The 15778-nt window shown below is 34.0% G+C and overlaps 1 protein-coding gene across 1 annotated transcript; it reads left to right on the top strand.

The window, feature by feature from the left end:
* Positions 1 to 674: 674 nt before the first annotated feature.
* LOC136781509 (uncharacterized) lies at positions 675 to 4795 on the top strand. The gene is made up of 9 exons (XM_066740397.1): positions 675 to 696; positions 769 to 1110; positions 1205 to 1393; positions 1497 to 1616; positions 1713 to 1877; positions 1984 to 2204; positions 2304 to 4206; positions 4389 to 4478; positions 4578 to 4795. The coding sequence occupies exons 1-9, from the start codon at positions 675 to 677 to the stop codon at positions 4793 to 4795; spliced, it is 3270 nt and encodes a 1089-aa protein (XP_066596494.1).
* Positions 4796 to 15778: the final 10983 nt, after the last annotated feature.

Raw genomic sequence — 15778 nt, 5'->3', positions numbered from 1 at the left:
AAGTCGAAGACAACAATTCTAATCAACAAAAGAAAATACTAATGATATCTGTTACTGCTGCAAATTGCAATAATGAGCTCTTGTAGATATTAAGGAAGCCCATTACACATAAGACACATATGTATGAAGAGCGAGGGTCTGTAGCAGGTCTGTAAATTTGAATACTCACTTTTGATTGAATATTTTCAATATAGTCAATGTTCATCAATTCACAGCAAATATTCAATTGCAATAAGTTTTAATCGAGCATAGGGAAAGTCAATACTTTAAAGCTTTTAACATAAAGAATATTAACGATTGAATACTTTTTAACTACTGTAGTTGAAACAGTAGAAGCTTTTATATACTTATCCGATCAAACCAATAGATTAAATCCTTCTTAAAAAATAAATTTATATAAGATTTTATATATACATGATTTCTAAGATCTTTTTAACTTGTTCCCAAAATGCTCATTCGCCATGTAGAATTGCCAATTTTGCTGTGTATTGGTATACGTATTACTGAAAAGTGGCAATTTTACATGATAAATGAGCATTTTTGGAGCCGGTGAAAGACATCCTAAAATAAAAGTTCACATATCTGTTTTTGCACAATTTATTATATTTAATCGAATAAGAAATTAAAAATACATATATAAAAATGGATTTTTTAGGACAGGAGCATTCTAAATAATGGAAGAGAATCTCTCTATAAGTAAGTTTTTGTTATTATTCTATTAAAAGTTTTACAATCTTTAATTTATATACTCCTCAATACTTGTCATAGAAGCTGGAAATATACAGCTTAAGGAATTGAGGATTATCCTGCAAGATATTAACAGATCAAAGAAAGAAGAACAAAATGTTTCTGAGAAATCTGATGCATATAAATCCACAACGAAAACTAACATATTAACAGAAATACAATGTAACAAGTTGGTTGATCCCATTGATACAAATACCAAATCGAAGCCATTAATTAGACACTGTATTAAGAATATGAGGCTAAATATAAAAATAATAAAAGATGAGGAATGTCAGAACAGTAACCATAACAAAACTGAAAAAACTAAGAAAGAGGAAAGAAACTTCCATAACCGCATAAAGAAAAATACAATTCTTAAGCAAGGTATCAACTTTAATAAAGTAAAATTTTACACTATAGGTAGACATAAGTAATGTTATTATAGAATATTCATTTAATTCCACATGTTTTATAATAGTAGAGAAAAATAAGAAAACAAAGAAAGCAGATGATGTATTTGTCAAAACCAAATCGATCACTAGACACTGTGATAAAAAACTTAAATTAAATAGGAATGTAATAATGAATGCTGATAAACAGAAAAATAACATTGATAAAAGTGAAAAATATAGTGACAAATTTGGAGAAAAAAGTTTAATGGAACAAGGTATGCGAAAAGAAAAAATTAATCTGTGTGCTTTTGACTAATATAGAAATAAATTACCTTAATCATCAGAAAATATCATTGTATGTATCATTATATTTTTCAGGTGTAATGAATGTTTCGAATAGTAGTTACCAAAAGAAATGTTTTGAAATAGAAGATAAGTTTACGTCTGAAGTCAGCAAAATAAGGAATTTAACTATAAACCAGAATTTTAATACTGATGGTACAGATAGGAATCATTTTATTAGAAATTATATAAATATTAATAAAGCTTAATTTACATTTTCTACATATTAGTTCAATATAATTTTTGTTTCAGACATTTCGCAAGCTAGTTTTGCTGACATGAATAATAATACTTCAGTTATGTTGAATTTGCCAGTTATTGATGTCATCGATATGAATAGTACAGGTTTCTCAAATCAAAGAGAAAATTACTTCGAAGAAGAAAATGATATTAATGCTTCTCAGTTTAAGAAAAAAGGTGCATGATAATATTTTATTGGCATTATATTAGTTACTTTTTATACAGATCCGAACCATTGTGCTTAATGATATTAGCTATCGCTTAAAATTTTCTTTTATTTCAGAAATTGAACATTCTGTATTATTAGATAGCATAAATAATAATAGTATTACTTTTGAAGGAAATAAATCATTATTTATCAATAATATTGAAATTGATCAAAGTAATAATGATATTATCGCTTTTGAGGCAAATGAATTCTTCACGAATAACACTGAACCAAGTAAATTATTTACGGAAATCGCTGAAACCAAGGATAGAAATCTTCCGGATACAACAGAATGTGTAAGGACACATTATTCTGTATATAAATATTACAGTTTAAAGAATACTTCCATATTACACATTTTTATTTATAAAAATTATTGTGGTTGGGTTTTTCAGTATAATAGTGAGACAAATGATTCTGATTACAATCCAAATAATGACTCTGAATCATCAGAATCGTATGAGGAAGATGAAAGTGAGCAGGTATTAAACACTAGTAAAAGAAGCAAAAATATATCAAAAGATTCGACCGACTTAGAAGTATCTATCAATACTCCAGCAACCTCTGCGTGCAATGACGAAAACATGTTTGTAGTACCACGGGCCTCACATATAGTTAAAAAGAATTGTTGCTTGTATTGCAAACAATTACAAAGTAAGATTGCACGCCACCTGGAAATGAAACACTCAGATGAAGCTGATGTGAAAAAATTCTCGCTTCTACCTAAAGGTTGCCGTGAACGGAAACTGATAATTGATACTATTAGAAGAAAAGGTAACTTCTTACATAATACCGATTATAATTTAAATAAGGGGGAGTTGATTGTGTGCAGAAGACCGAACGAAAAAAGAAAAAAAAATGCCACCGATTATTTGGCATGCTCTAATTGTAAAGGATTTTTTTCCAAATTAACAATTAGACATCATTTCGATCATTGTGTTGCTAAAAAAAAAAGAAAACAATCTAGGAGTGTCATGATCTTAGGTCGAGCAATAACTGCACGAATTCATGAAGCAGCAAGCGATATATTAAAAAGAGTAGTTTTCCCCGTAATGCGCGAAGATCAGTATACCAGATTGATAAGATATGATAAGTTAATAATATTGTACGCTAATAAGCTGTGCATAAAATATAGACCGCAGCATCAGCATGATTTGATTAGAGCACGTTTAAGGCTATTGGCTCGTTTTCTAACAGTACTGAAAGAAGATAATAAAGAAATTACTGATTTTGCATCTTTATATAATCCGAAATATTATGATAATTGCATTTCGGCTATTAATACTTTAGGTAAACTTGATTCTGAGAATAATGTTTATAAAGTACCATCCGTTCCATTTAATATGGGTACATATCTCAAGCAAATTGGTTCCTTGTATATTGCTGAATGCATTAAGAACGGCGATGGAAAATGCAAAGAAACTGTTGAAGACTTTTTAAAGCTTCTTCTTGATGATTATTCCGTAAGTGTAAATAAGACGGTGGAGGAAACACGGGCACAGAATAAACGGCATAAAAAAATTGTTCTTCCGTCTATGAACGATATAGCTAAATTGCACAATCACCTCAGAAATATACGAGTAAAAGCATTAAAATATTTACAGGAAAAATTTTCTTATTCTTGTTGGATATCTTTAGGAGAAGCAACATTAATATCATTACAGATTTTTAATAGACGCCGTGCAGGCGAAATAGAAAGAGTGCTTATTCAGGATTACAACAATTACAATACTATCGATGAAAATACAGATGGTATGTACAACAAATTAACACCCGAAGGGAAAGAGAAAGCAAAAAGTTATACGAGATTTGAAATACGAGGCAAAAAAAATAGAATTGTGTCAGTATTACTTCACAAACAACTGCACGAATGCGTTAAAATGCTCTTAAAATATAGATCGATTGCGGGAGTACATGAGAAGAATCCATTTTTATTTGGCATTCCAGGATATGTTCGAAAAAGATTTAAGCACCTGAAAGCATGTAATTTGTTAAGAAAGTTTGCCAATGAATGCCATGCCGAAATACCGTATTCTTTAAGAGGAACGGAATTACGGAAACACGTTGCAACGAAATGTGTTGAATTAGAGTTAAACGAAAATGAGGTCATGGATGTAGCTAAATTTCTAGGTCACGAAGACAAGATACATCGTCAGCATTATAGGCAGTCAATAGTATCTAGGGAAATAACCAAAATGTCTCGATTATTGGAAATTGCGCAAGGCGTAGCTGAAGAGTCTGACAACTCCGAGTCAGAAGAAGAGTGTAATGTGAAAAACAACAAAGATTTAAGCTTAGGTAAATATATTTATACACAAAGGTAACTTTTAAAAATAGATTTTGCGAATTTTTATCAGTCCACCCTAATATACATATATATTTAGCAGATGAAAATAAAACAGTAATTAGCTAGATTCGGTTCTATATGTTTTATGTTTTATGCACCTCAACTGACTTCATTTCTTATCTTTTGTTTTCAGGTACCTCAGATTTGTCGAATACAGAGATTTATAGTAATGATGATTCTTTTAAAGTGGATAATAATAGAAAACGAAAGAAAAAACGATCAAGTATGTATATTAATATACATACGTCTATAAATACATAATTATAAGTAATCAATTTTAGCTTTTGTTAATTATTTTGTACAATTATTATATTAAAAACAGCTTCGCCATTTGGACCTACGAAAAGAAGACGTTGGACAACTGAAGAAAAGGATGAATTATTCAAAGAATTTGGACATTATATTGAACAGCAAACATTTCCTTCATTACAGGAAATAAGTAAAGTAATAAGTAGTACTAATTCCACTTTACGAAATAGAACTGCGCCTCAAGTAAAAACGTGGATGTCAAATTTATATAAAAAGGAAAGTAATAGTTAAGAAGGCTTATAATTGTCTGTGATTCCTTTTATATTCATTGAAGTTTCTTTTCTTATGTAAGCGCATTTACCTATTAATATTCTGGTTTAAAAGATTATTAAATTCTTCACGTATATAGTTGCTTACGCTTAGTCTAATATAAGTAAATAATTAATTATAGTAATACCTACTGTAAGAAACATGTTTTTTATATATTTCCTTTTAATATCTTTGGAGTCTTTGGCATTTCACTTTACGTTATATTGAAGTTGATAATATATCTGACTGACCAGGAAGGACCGAATGTGTATGGATCATATATATTACTTATAACTAAGATATAGTGGTTATTTTAAATAATTAGCAAAATGGTAATTAATTTATAATTCACTAAACGGATATCCTGAGTATTTGTAAACGGTTTTCAAAACTCTATTCATTTATGTATTTTATTACAATAAACATCATATAAATTCATTCCACTCTCTCAATAAAATAATTCATGTATTCTAAAAATAAAAAAAAATCTATTTTAACTTAAATTTCACAGATTAGTTCATTTTTAATAATCTTATTTAGGAACAATGTTAAATGAGTGTTTTATTTAATATACAAAATGAAATAACTTTTTCATTTGGGCAATGAAATGTATATATAATGTAATTTCCAATACCTGATTAATTTTCTTAAGTCTTCTAAATAATACCTTAATTAATCTTATACATATAGTTTCAACCGTGGATGAAAATTGATAAAATTTGCAAAATTTTCAATTTTTGATGGAAGCTACCAATCATTGTGCTACAACCTATGCATCTTCTTGTTTTTCAATTCTCTATACGAATATGGTATGAGAATTGTTAAAATTGGCGAATCCTGGATTTTCGTGTTTCCAGCTTATTATCGTCAAAAGGGTTGGAGATACTGATTTGGTACAATGGATAGTTTTGTAGACCTCGTTGAGCTGATCAGAAAAGTTCCTATTGATAATTCTGATATCTGGTACGGTTCAGCTGATAAATCCATCTGCAGCTTGTATTGAGAGGTAATTTTGACCGTGGATAAAAAATGATAAAATTTGAAAAATCTGCAAATTTTGATGGAAGCTATCCTCTACAGTACTACAACCCTTAAATCTTGTTTTTCAATTCTCTGAACGAAAATGGTATCAGAATTGTTAAAATTGGCGAATCCAGGATTTTCATGTTTCCACCTTATTTTCGTCAAAAAAATTGTAGATACTGATTTGGTGCAATGGAGAGTTGTAGAACTCACCGAGCTGATCAAAAAAGGTCCTATGGATAATACCGATATCTGCTACGGTTCAGCTGATAAATCCATCTGTAGCGTCTATTGATAGGTAATTTTGACCGTGGACGAAAATTAATAAAATTTGAAAAAATTGCAAATTTTGATGGAAGCTACCCACGATAGTGCTACAACCTATGCATCTTCTTGTTTTCCAATTCTCTATACAAATATGGTATGAAAATTGTTAAAATTGGCGAATCCTGGATTTTCATGTTTCCAGCTTATTATCGTCAAAAGCCTTTGAGATACAGATTTGATACGAAGGAGTGTTTTGCAGAACTCGGCGAGCTGAGTAAAAAAGGTCCTGTGGATAATACCGATATCTTGTATGGTTTGGCTGATACATCCATCTGCAGCGTCTGTTGAGAGGTAATTTTGACCGTGGACGAAAAATGATAAAATTTGAAAAAAATTGCAAATTTTGATGGAAGCTACCCACGATAGTGCTATAACCTATGCATTTTCTTTTTTTTCAATTCTCTATACGAATATTGTATGAAAATGGTTAAAATTGGCGAATCCTAGATTTTCATTTCTCCAGCTTATTATCGTCAAAAGAATTGTAGACACTTATTTGGTACTATGGAGTGTTTTGTGGAGCTCTTCGAGCTGAATACAAAAAGTCCTATGAATATTAACGATATCTGTTACGGTTTAGCTAATAAATCTATATGCAGCGTTATTAGAGAGGTATATAATTTTGACCTTGGACAAAAACGATAAAATTTGAAAAATCTGCAAGTTTTTATAGAAGCTACCAACCGTAATGTACAACCCGTGGATCTGTTAGTCTGTCAATGCTCTAAACGAATATGGTATCAAAGTAGTTTAAATTGGCGAATCCTAGTTTTTATGTTTTCAGCTTTTATCGTCCAAAGGTATAGAGGTACTGATTTGGTACAACAGAGTGTTTTGTAGAGCTCATCGAGCATATTAAAATATTTCTGACTTTATGCTTCTGATAATTTTCTAAAATATTAGTTTTTGATATTTTTGATCCTCTTGAGATTCTGCCGGATCCTGTTTTATAGCTTTATTTTGTAATAGTATAGTTAAATATAAGTGTCCTTAAAGTATACTTTAAACTTATATATATTACGAGGACCGTCCTCACTAAACTAGTTTCGTTAGTGCGTATACTTTGGGGACGGTCCTCAATGTATACAGAAATTATAAAGGTTAGTTAGTCCTGGATATATACTCATATTATAAGCATAGTTTTTGAAGACTGTCCTCAAAGTATACGTACAATTGGTAAAATAATGAGGACTGTCCTCAAAGTATACAAATGTCCTCATAGAATACACATTATACTAAAAATTGTCCTCAAACTGTACTCTTAACATATATATATATATTGATATAAGATTAATTATTAGTTTAATTGTAAAACATTTAATTTTATATATTTGTATAAATTGATGTATATTTCCTTCATTTTTTATATATTTGTATATCAGATCAATTATAAGTTTTTATCATTTATATAAATTTTATGTATATTTGTTTAATTATAAGTTTAATTGTAAAAACATTTCATTTTATATTGTGACCATGTACTATTTTAAGATAATACATGTTCACTAAAAAGATATATATATATCTATCTATAGAACATTGGGACATATTGTGGTCATATTATCAAGGCCATAATATCATGTCCTATACGCTTGGCCTACCTATCATCCGAAATATAGTATAAAGTTCGATGATTGATAGGTCATAAAGTAGAGTAACGATCGTGGCCCATAAGTCGTATGTTAAATGGGTCTAACGAACTACGGCCTTCCGCGGCTCCCGAATATCCAAGTTGAATTTTCGGAAGAAGTCGGACCTTGGATCTGATTGGTGGTACCAATAGCTTAATCGGCTCCGCCAATTAGATTTAGCGTTACGAAAAGTTGGGGATAAGGGACCAACAGCTCGTTGCTGGTGTCTCCCGATTTTTGCGACACTCGTATCTTAGTTCTGAAAAGGATCAGACGGATTTTTGCGACACTCGTTATCTAGTCCTGAAGAAGATCAGTCGCGATCTTAGCAACTCGGAAATTGAAGACTCGCATCGTAGCAAGTGAAAAGTGTGGAAGCTACTCGACTCCGCTCTACTCGGCTCTGCTCCGATCTGCTCTGCCCTGCTCTGCTCTGCTCGACGCGGCTCTACGCTGTCCTGCTCTGCTCGGTCCTGCTCTGCTCTGCTCGACGCGGCTCTACGCTGTCCTGCTCTGCTCGGTCCTGCTCTGCTCTGCTCTACTCTGCTCTGCTCCGATCTGCTCTGCCCTGCTCTGCTCTGCTCGACGCTGCTCTGCTCTGCCCTGCTCTGCTCTGCTCTGCTCTGCTCTGCTCCGATCTGCTCTGCCCTGCTCTGCTCTGCTCGACGCTGCTCCGCTCTGCTCTGCTCTGCTTTATTCTGCTCAGCCGTCGTTCTCCAGCTCCAACGGAAAAGGTTAGCGGGAGTCCCAGCTCCTAGAAATCCTTATATCACGAGTAAACTTCGGAAAACTTGCTTAATAGCCGTGAAATCGTCAAAAACCACGAATTACGAGTTAAACATACTCCCAAAGTGCGTGGATTGGGAATGAGGGACATAAATGAGAAATTGGAACAATAGTCTAATATCGAGAAACTTTGAGATTCGCTAGTAATTCAAGGACACCGTCGTCTTTGGGTTTTCGGATATGAAATGTACATAATTTTTATCTATAACTTACGTTAAGTCCTTTTATCGATTACCGTGTATATAATGTCGTATTAAAGTATTGTATTTTCCGAGAAATTGGTTATGCGCTTACAGTATAGTTGATGGGTCGAATTCGGGTATAAAGAGTGACCGGGATATTCGTTCAGTTTCGAATTTCAGTTACGTTTTGTACAGTTCGTCGCGTTTAACCAGGGGTGCATCCCGAGGTCGAATTCTCCCCGAAAGGAGCTACCTCGTTCGATCACCTCGTGGTCATACAGTTCGTTTTCTCGTCAGAAGGAACCCCGGAGGTGAATTCTCCCAGAAAGAGCTACTCCGTTCGGTTCTCTTCGCGAGAGTATAGTTTCGTTTAGTTAAAAGGTCGCAGGAGAAACACCTGCCTTGAGTAGGCCTTTATTTGATTAGTTAGTTGTTTAGTAAAGAAATTCGTTGGATTGATCCCGAGCACTCCGGAAAACCGTTTTCTACGCCATTTCGAGTTACAGTTTTGTAGAATACGAATAACGATCTATGCGCTATGAAGTCTGACAAATACAGCAATGTCTTTTTGGAAATATAGACACTTTATTATCGAATATAGTATGTAGTGATTTGACCCGAACTGCCAAATCCTTTTGCATTTTACGTTTCAGGAACTCACCCACTCTCCGCTTCCGCAATCCTACTCTTATATTCACTGAGCTAGTTGGCATTTTAGTTTGACGAATACAGTATTTTGCAGTCACTACAGTACAGTGGTTCTTTCGGGAACCTGGCGCCCAACTTACGTTACAGATTTTGATTTAGTTACAGCTTACGAATAGCTTAGGGTATGCCAAAATTTTTGTAGTGTAGCAATATATATAAATAAATTCCGTCTGTCATGTAACTCTTCTACCAATTCTTTCTTCTCCTCACTCCCATGACTATTCCACTACGTATTATGTTTACACTAGCTCATCAATCACTGGCGGTAATATAAGTTTCTTTAGAGCATAATTCCAATCATTTTCTCTTTTCTTCTCATTGGCAGTCGTGATTTCCTCTTTTTGATGCTCATTAGAGATATAATTTGCAACAATTTTCAATCTACCATACATATCTTTCCGTAATGCCTCAACTTTTCGCTCCAATTTATTTTCAATATAATTGACTTTATCATTCAATTGATTAATTCTTTCACTAATATCATTAATTTTTTCATCAATTTCATCAATTTCATCAGTTTTTTTCAGCAGAGTTGTAACTTTTTCCTCAAGGCGGTTACCTTTTAGGTAATAGTGAGTTAGCTTTTCACTGTATTCAAACAATTCCCTCATTAAGCTATCACGTACAGTCATCGAATTACGTAACAGAGCAGCCATATTCACAGCACTTGTCTCATCAGTAACATCACATTCTAAGTTTGAAATTATTTTCTTCTTGGCATTAAATGCATTCCTTTTTTTATCAAACTTTAACGTATCATTGTCAATTTTGTGTGAATAATTTCTCACTTTACCGGTATTGAAACCAGATCCGAATTTATTTATCGACATAGTGAAGTAGCACGTTGAACTAAGAAAATCTTGAAACTGCAATCTCTTTTATAAGATACATAGGTTTAGTAACAGCTAGGACTTAATAAGTTGCCCTATCAAAATATTAATATTCCTGAAATTGATGTTAAATTATTATTCTCCCCAATAGGGGAGACTATTAAAACTATACCCTTTCATTTAGAGGATATTTCGTTATTCGCTTCATAGGTTTTGTTAAAGCCATGCAAAGTTATAATTCCATGCTCGATGGAAAGTTAATTCCTTGCACGATATCAGCAACTTATCACAATAGCTATCTACAATTTAACTAACGAGAAAAGGGGGGATTGCGGTAGCCACCTAGCGGCAATTACTGGTACTATCAATTAAATTGAACTAGTTCACCCGTGTGTGTAATTACGTAATATTAAAATACCATTAGCGCGAAAGAAGATTAAGGAAGGCAGTCACCTAGCGGTGACTACTGGAACTAGCAATTAACTCAACCTAGTTTATCTGTGTAGCAGAGTCGGAAATAGTTAGGCTACGTAAGGTAACTAACCATCGACTTCGAAGGGTGAAAAAACCTTCCTTCAACTAGGGCCCCGTAGGATAACTTAGGTCCCCGTAGGATAACTAACCAACGGTACCATAGGGTGAAAAATACCACCTCCCTAACCAAACCCGGTCCCACTATAAGACCTTCCAACTGTGACATAGGGTGAAAAATACCCCCTACCTAACCAAACTCGGTCCCACTATAAGACCTTCCAACTGTGACATAGGGTGAAAAATACCCCCACCCTCCCTAACCAAACGCGATCCCACTATAAGACCCTTTCCTTCCTCATCCCCACCACTACCATACTAAGAGAGTCTTATCCCCACCCATCCCCCTTCCACACCACAAAACAGCTTCCCCCACTCCCTGTCATCGGAACCGCATAGCTCCTCTACTGCCTGATTTACCGTAATAAACAAAGTAAATATATATCGCTGAGATACACACACAGACACACTGTTTACGATTGTGTGCAACTATATTTACGTTTACGTCTACTGACGTCACTAAACCTACGTTAAGCAGCCAACTTCAGCCCGAGACATACACTCTGGCTGGAGAAGAAGAAGAAGAAGATTATGAAGGAGAAGAATCTCAATTTTCGATATATATACAGCTAACTCAGTATGAGATCTCTGGATTGCATGAACCGTTTTTAATGTTCATGGTCTTAAATGAAAGCTTGTTCCAAACTAGTTTAAGGAAAACTTTACTTAAATCATGACAGTGGATCATTCACGGAAAAAATTCGGTTTGAAAATTGAGGCGGCCAAACCTACTGTATAAGCTAACGATAGTGCTCGGCGGTATAGACATGTCATTATCTACTTTTATATGTACTTGCCGTCGAGACACTACCGTGTCTCTTGATTGAATAGTTTTCAAAAGCTCTTCCAATAGCCAAGGACGGAAACTACGAGCGTTGATTATATTTATCTTCGATCTTGGCTATTGGAACAGCTTTTGAAAACTATTCAATATATAATTATTCTTTAGTTTTTGTACCATTATGACAGAATAATAATGATTAAAGCTGTCGGTTGCTCATTTATTTATACGCTTCAAAAGAAAATTTCAAGTCTTTAAGAAGACTTTTTGTTTACGGTGCACCGAAGAAGCTTTGTGGTCTAGGCGGTAAGGTAACCGCGTGGCGATTCGTGGGTCCGGGTTCGGTTCCTGCTCCGTACTTTTCTTTTTTTTCTAAGATTAAATTTTTTTTTTAATGGCCGTTGACTTACAAAAATCAATAATAAATTAAAGAAATGCATATTTTACGGAAGTAAGCGAAATTTAAAGATGAAATTGTATTTAAAGTAATTACTACATATCACATGGGCATTTCCTTAATTTATTATTGACTATAATAAGTCAATGCTTACAAATAAATATGCTGAAAAACATGTATAAAGGCATTAGGCTGCAAATGTAAATAACATAAAATATTCGTAGATTTTCGGCAAAGCGAAGCGGAAAGATTTTACCTCGAACTTCTGCTAGACGCTAACAGCGAGAAAGACAGAGAGGTCCGAGAAAGTATCTCCACTCTCTCTTTAATCCGAGGATAGGCGAGAGCGAGCGAAGTCAGTCGACACATGTACGGACGCTTCTACTTGTGTTCGTGACCATTGAGCAGCGGTAGAAGCGGGGATGGCTCACGCAAACGAGCCTGTATCTGTGGTGGTAAGTGGAGGGGGAAATTCTGTATACCGACGGTCTACTTTCTGGCAACACTGCACTACAGTCTGGGTCAGTAGAAACGCCGATTGAGTTTTGCGACTCATAGTACACTGAACTAGAAATATTACACTCCGAGCGGTAAGAATGTAATGAATTGGCAAGATTCGGGGTGAATGATAGTATGTATAAACATACGTTGGAACAGCAGATTTGACACAAACTATGTATTTTCAGGTATTACAATTATACTTTCAGTAAACGCTAATTATGCTGCAACAGCATTCGCAGGCTTATTTACTATTCGTCACAACTATTGGAGAGACTAGACTCTCTTATGGTTGTGGGTTACTCGCACTAATTAACTATGATCAGTTCGTAGTAGTTGTTGTTATCTTTTAGAACGGTACGTGTTAGGCACGACTGAAAGATGCCCACTCGCGATGATTACTACTCGACTTGTTTTAGATTGAATATTACTAGACTTAACTACCAGTACACGGCGACTGGGCAAGAGGTTTTTTAGAATGAAGTGGAGTACTCTGCTCCCTTGGAACGAACACTAGAGTTACGTCCATCGAACGCGGATGATGCGGCAGCGGCTAAGCTTGCATAGAATAAGACTCAACTTGAGGGTCGCGGAACTCGCATATATGTAGGAGGCTTAATAGGTCATGTGTCGTCAGTAGCGCCATGATCTTTTGACACATGACAGCCAAAAAGTCTCCACATCCACAGCCGACACCCAAGGTTTGACGCATTTCCGGAAAAGAAGTCCGGGCGTCAGCAATGTGCAATACTACCGGTATTGCACACGGACGCGTGCGATCTACTTTGGTTCGGCAAGGTGGCTGACCCCTACGTTACAGAGGATACTACCATGAACATTAATTATCCTTATTTTTAAATTTATTTTCTTCTTACAATTATGTCAATAGCACCAAATAAGGTAAAGTATTTAATTTTTATATTGCTCTTGTTTATTTACTTAAAAATATTTGTAATCAAAACTTGACAAAAGTATTATTCCTGTTAGCTAATATTATAATGCGTTCGATATTCGCGGTGTAGTAATACTATTGTAACATTTTAGATCGCCTTTATACTTTTGTCTTTAAATTGATAAAAATGGAAAACCCAGACGTATATTAACCCATTAACGTCCAAAATGTCAAAATTTCTTGCACGTTTTCAAAGTGATTTTTTCCTATGTAATTGGCGTTGAAAAAATTCTTGAACCACATATTCTGATGTAAAATTGCATGCTCTTTCAGAATCCGTTGCCAGAATCATGATAAAACTCACAGGAAAAGAGATATGCTCGATTGAAACATAAAAAACACCTAAATTTTCGAAAAAAAAAATTTTTAGGATTTTTTTTCGAAGTGTTACGGTGAAGATATCACCTTGCGACCGTGATCAAAGGTGATCATGGGAGTTGAAGTTTAACAGGGAATTTTTTTGTTGACCTTGAACCATCGCTTCTTTACAAAATGGCGGAAAATCGAATTTTTTTTTTTCAATCTTCATCAACTTTTTTCTCGAAATCTATGGTCTTTAGAAAAAAATTCATAAAAACAAAAATGCCTTAGAATCGCTCGAGGAACATTCTCAAATTTTTTCAGAATTTTTTGAGAAAATTTGTGATTTTCCGGGAAACTTGTGAAATGGAATTTTCAAAAATTGTCTCAAAAAATTCTGAAAAAATTTGAGAATGTTCCTCGAGCGATTCTAAGGAATTTTTGTTTTTATGAATTTTTTTCTAAAGACCATAGATTTCGAGAAAAAAGTTGATGAAGATTGAAAAAAAAAATTCGTTTTTTCCGCCATTTTGTAAAGAAGCGATGGTTCAAGGTCAACAAAAAAATTCCCTGTTAAACTTCAACTCCCATGATCACCTTTGATCACGGTCGCAAGGTGATATCTTCACCGTAACACTTCGAAAAAAAATCCTAAAAATTTTTTTTTTCGAAAATTTAGGTGTTTTTTATGTTTCAATCGAGCATATCTCTTTTCCTGTGAGTTTTATCATGATTCTGGCAACGGATTCTGAAAGAGCATGCAATTTTACATCAGAATATGTGGTTCAAGAATTTTTTCAACGCCAATTACATAGGAAAAAATCACTTTGAAAACGTGCAAGAAATTTTGACATTTTGGACGTTAATGGGTTAAGATTAACATAAAGTTGAGAGAGGAGCTTTAACTTTGTGCAGGTTACGAAATTGTCTTACGTTAAGCGATATAGTTATTAATAACAAATCTATGTGTCATATTTGAGCATGAAAAATATTGATCTTAATCAGATTGTTGTATTAAGTTTGATTAAAAAAGACAGCGTATGTTTGTCACTAACGAATATGAACTTTATAAAATAACAAATGAAGAAGCAAAAACATAGAAACCTCGAGTGAAAAAATTAAATTTCATAGTTATCTCTATTAACTTATGTTATGTGTGGTTGTGCTCCTCGATGTTATTGTAGATGTTCTTCTTAGGGTTAGGCCGTCCTAGATTGAGAAATTATAAGCATACTTTAGGATTGTTTTCTAATAAACAACACTATAAATAATGCTGGTAATACTGTATAATCGTATGTTACTAGACTGGCATACTCCGCATGGTGACGTTTAAAGCGTTCCTTCTTGTTAGTTAGTTAGTTCGTAGCTCCCGTCCAATGATGGAACGTGACCGCCACGATAGATGTACTATATTAAAGGTTTTTTAATAAATCCTTAATTTAATCATTAAGACATCACTTAGCGAGTGTTTTAATTACCCCGCAAACTAAGAGGCTATGGACTGAGGGGTTTAATTCAACGGAAGTAAAGTAATTTTTCAGATTCAACTACTCAGAGCAGTGAACAGTGAAAAGAAAATGACGAACAAAAGCGTCAGCATAATTAAAATAGAAAAGTTGGTAGCCAGCGAAAATTATAATTCCTGGAAATTTGATATGTAGGCACTACTTCAGTTAGAAGGGCTCTGGAAATTTATAACTGGAGACGATACCGATTTAGAAAGAAATACTAAGGCAAGAGCAAAAATTATTTTATCAATTGAATCTACAAATTACGCATACATACGTGATGCAAAAATGTCCAAAGACGCGTGGGAAAAATTAAGAATTACGTTTGAAGATTCAGGTCTAGTAAGGAAAGTGTCATTGCTACACACATTAGTGTCTACATAATTGGATAAGTGTAAATCAATGGAGGAGGAGGACTACGTAAATCGTATTATGACGAGTTCCCAGAAAT

This window comes from Prorops nasuta, unplaced genomic scaffold, assembly GCF_024137725.1.
Source record: "Prorops nasuta isolate Cenicafe-Biocafe unplaced genomic scaffold, Cenicafe_Pnas_1.2 PNAS00023, whole genome shotgun sequence".
NCBI classification, from domain to species: Eukaryota; Metazoa; Arthropoda; class Insecta; order Hymenoptera; family Bethylidae; genus Prorops; species Prorops nasuta.
Note: the sequence above shows the minus strand (reverse complement) of the source record. Positions and strands in the feature narration are given on the sequence as shown.

Coding starts and splice junctions, on each gene's coding strand:
- LOC136781509 (XM_066740397.1), top strand. CDS start 675: ATGGAAGAGAATCTCTCTATAA. Junction 697..768: donor GGAAGAGAATCTCTCTATAA/GTAAGTTTTTGT, acceptor TACTTGTCATAG/AAGCTGGAAATATACAGCTT. Junction 1,111..1,204: donor AAATACAATTCTTAAGCAAG/GTATCAACTTTA, acceptor GTTTTATAATAG/TAGAGAAAAATAAGAAAACA.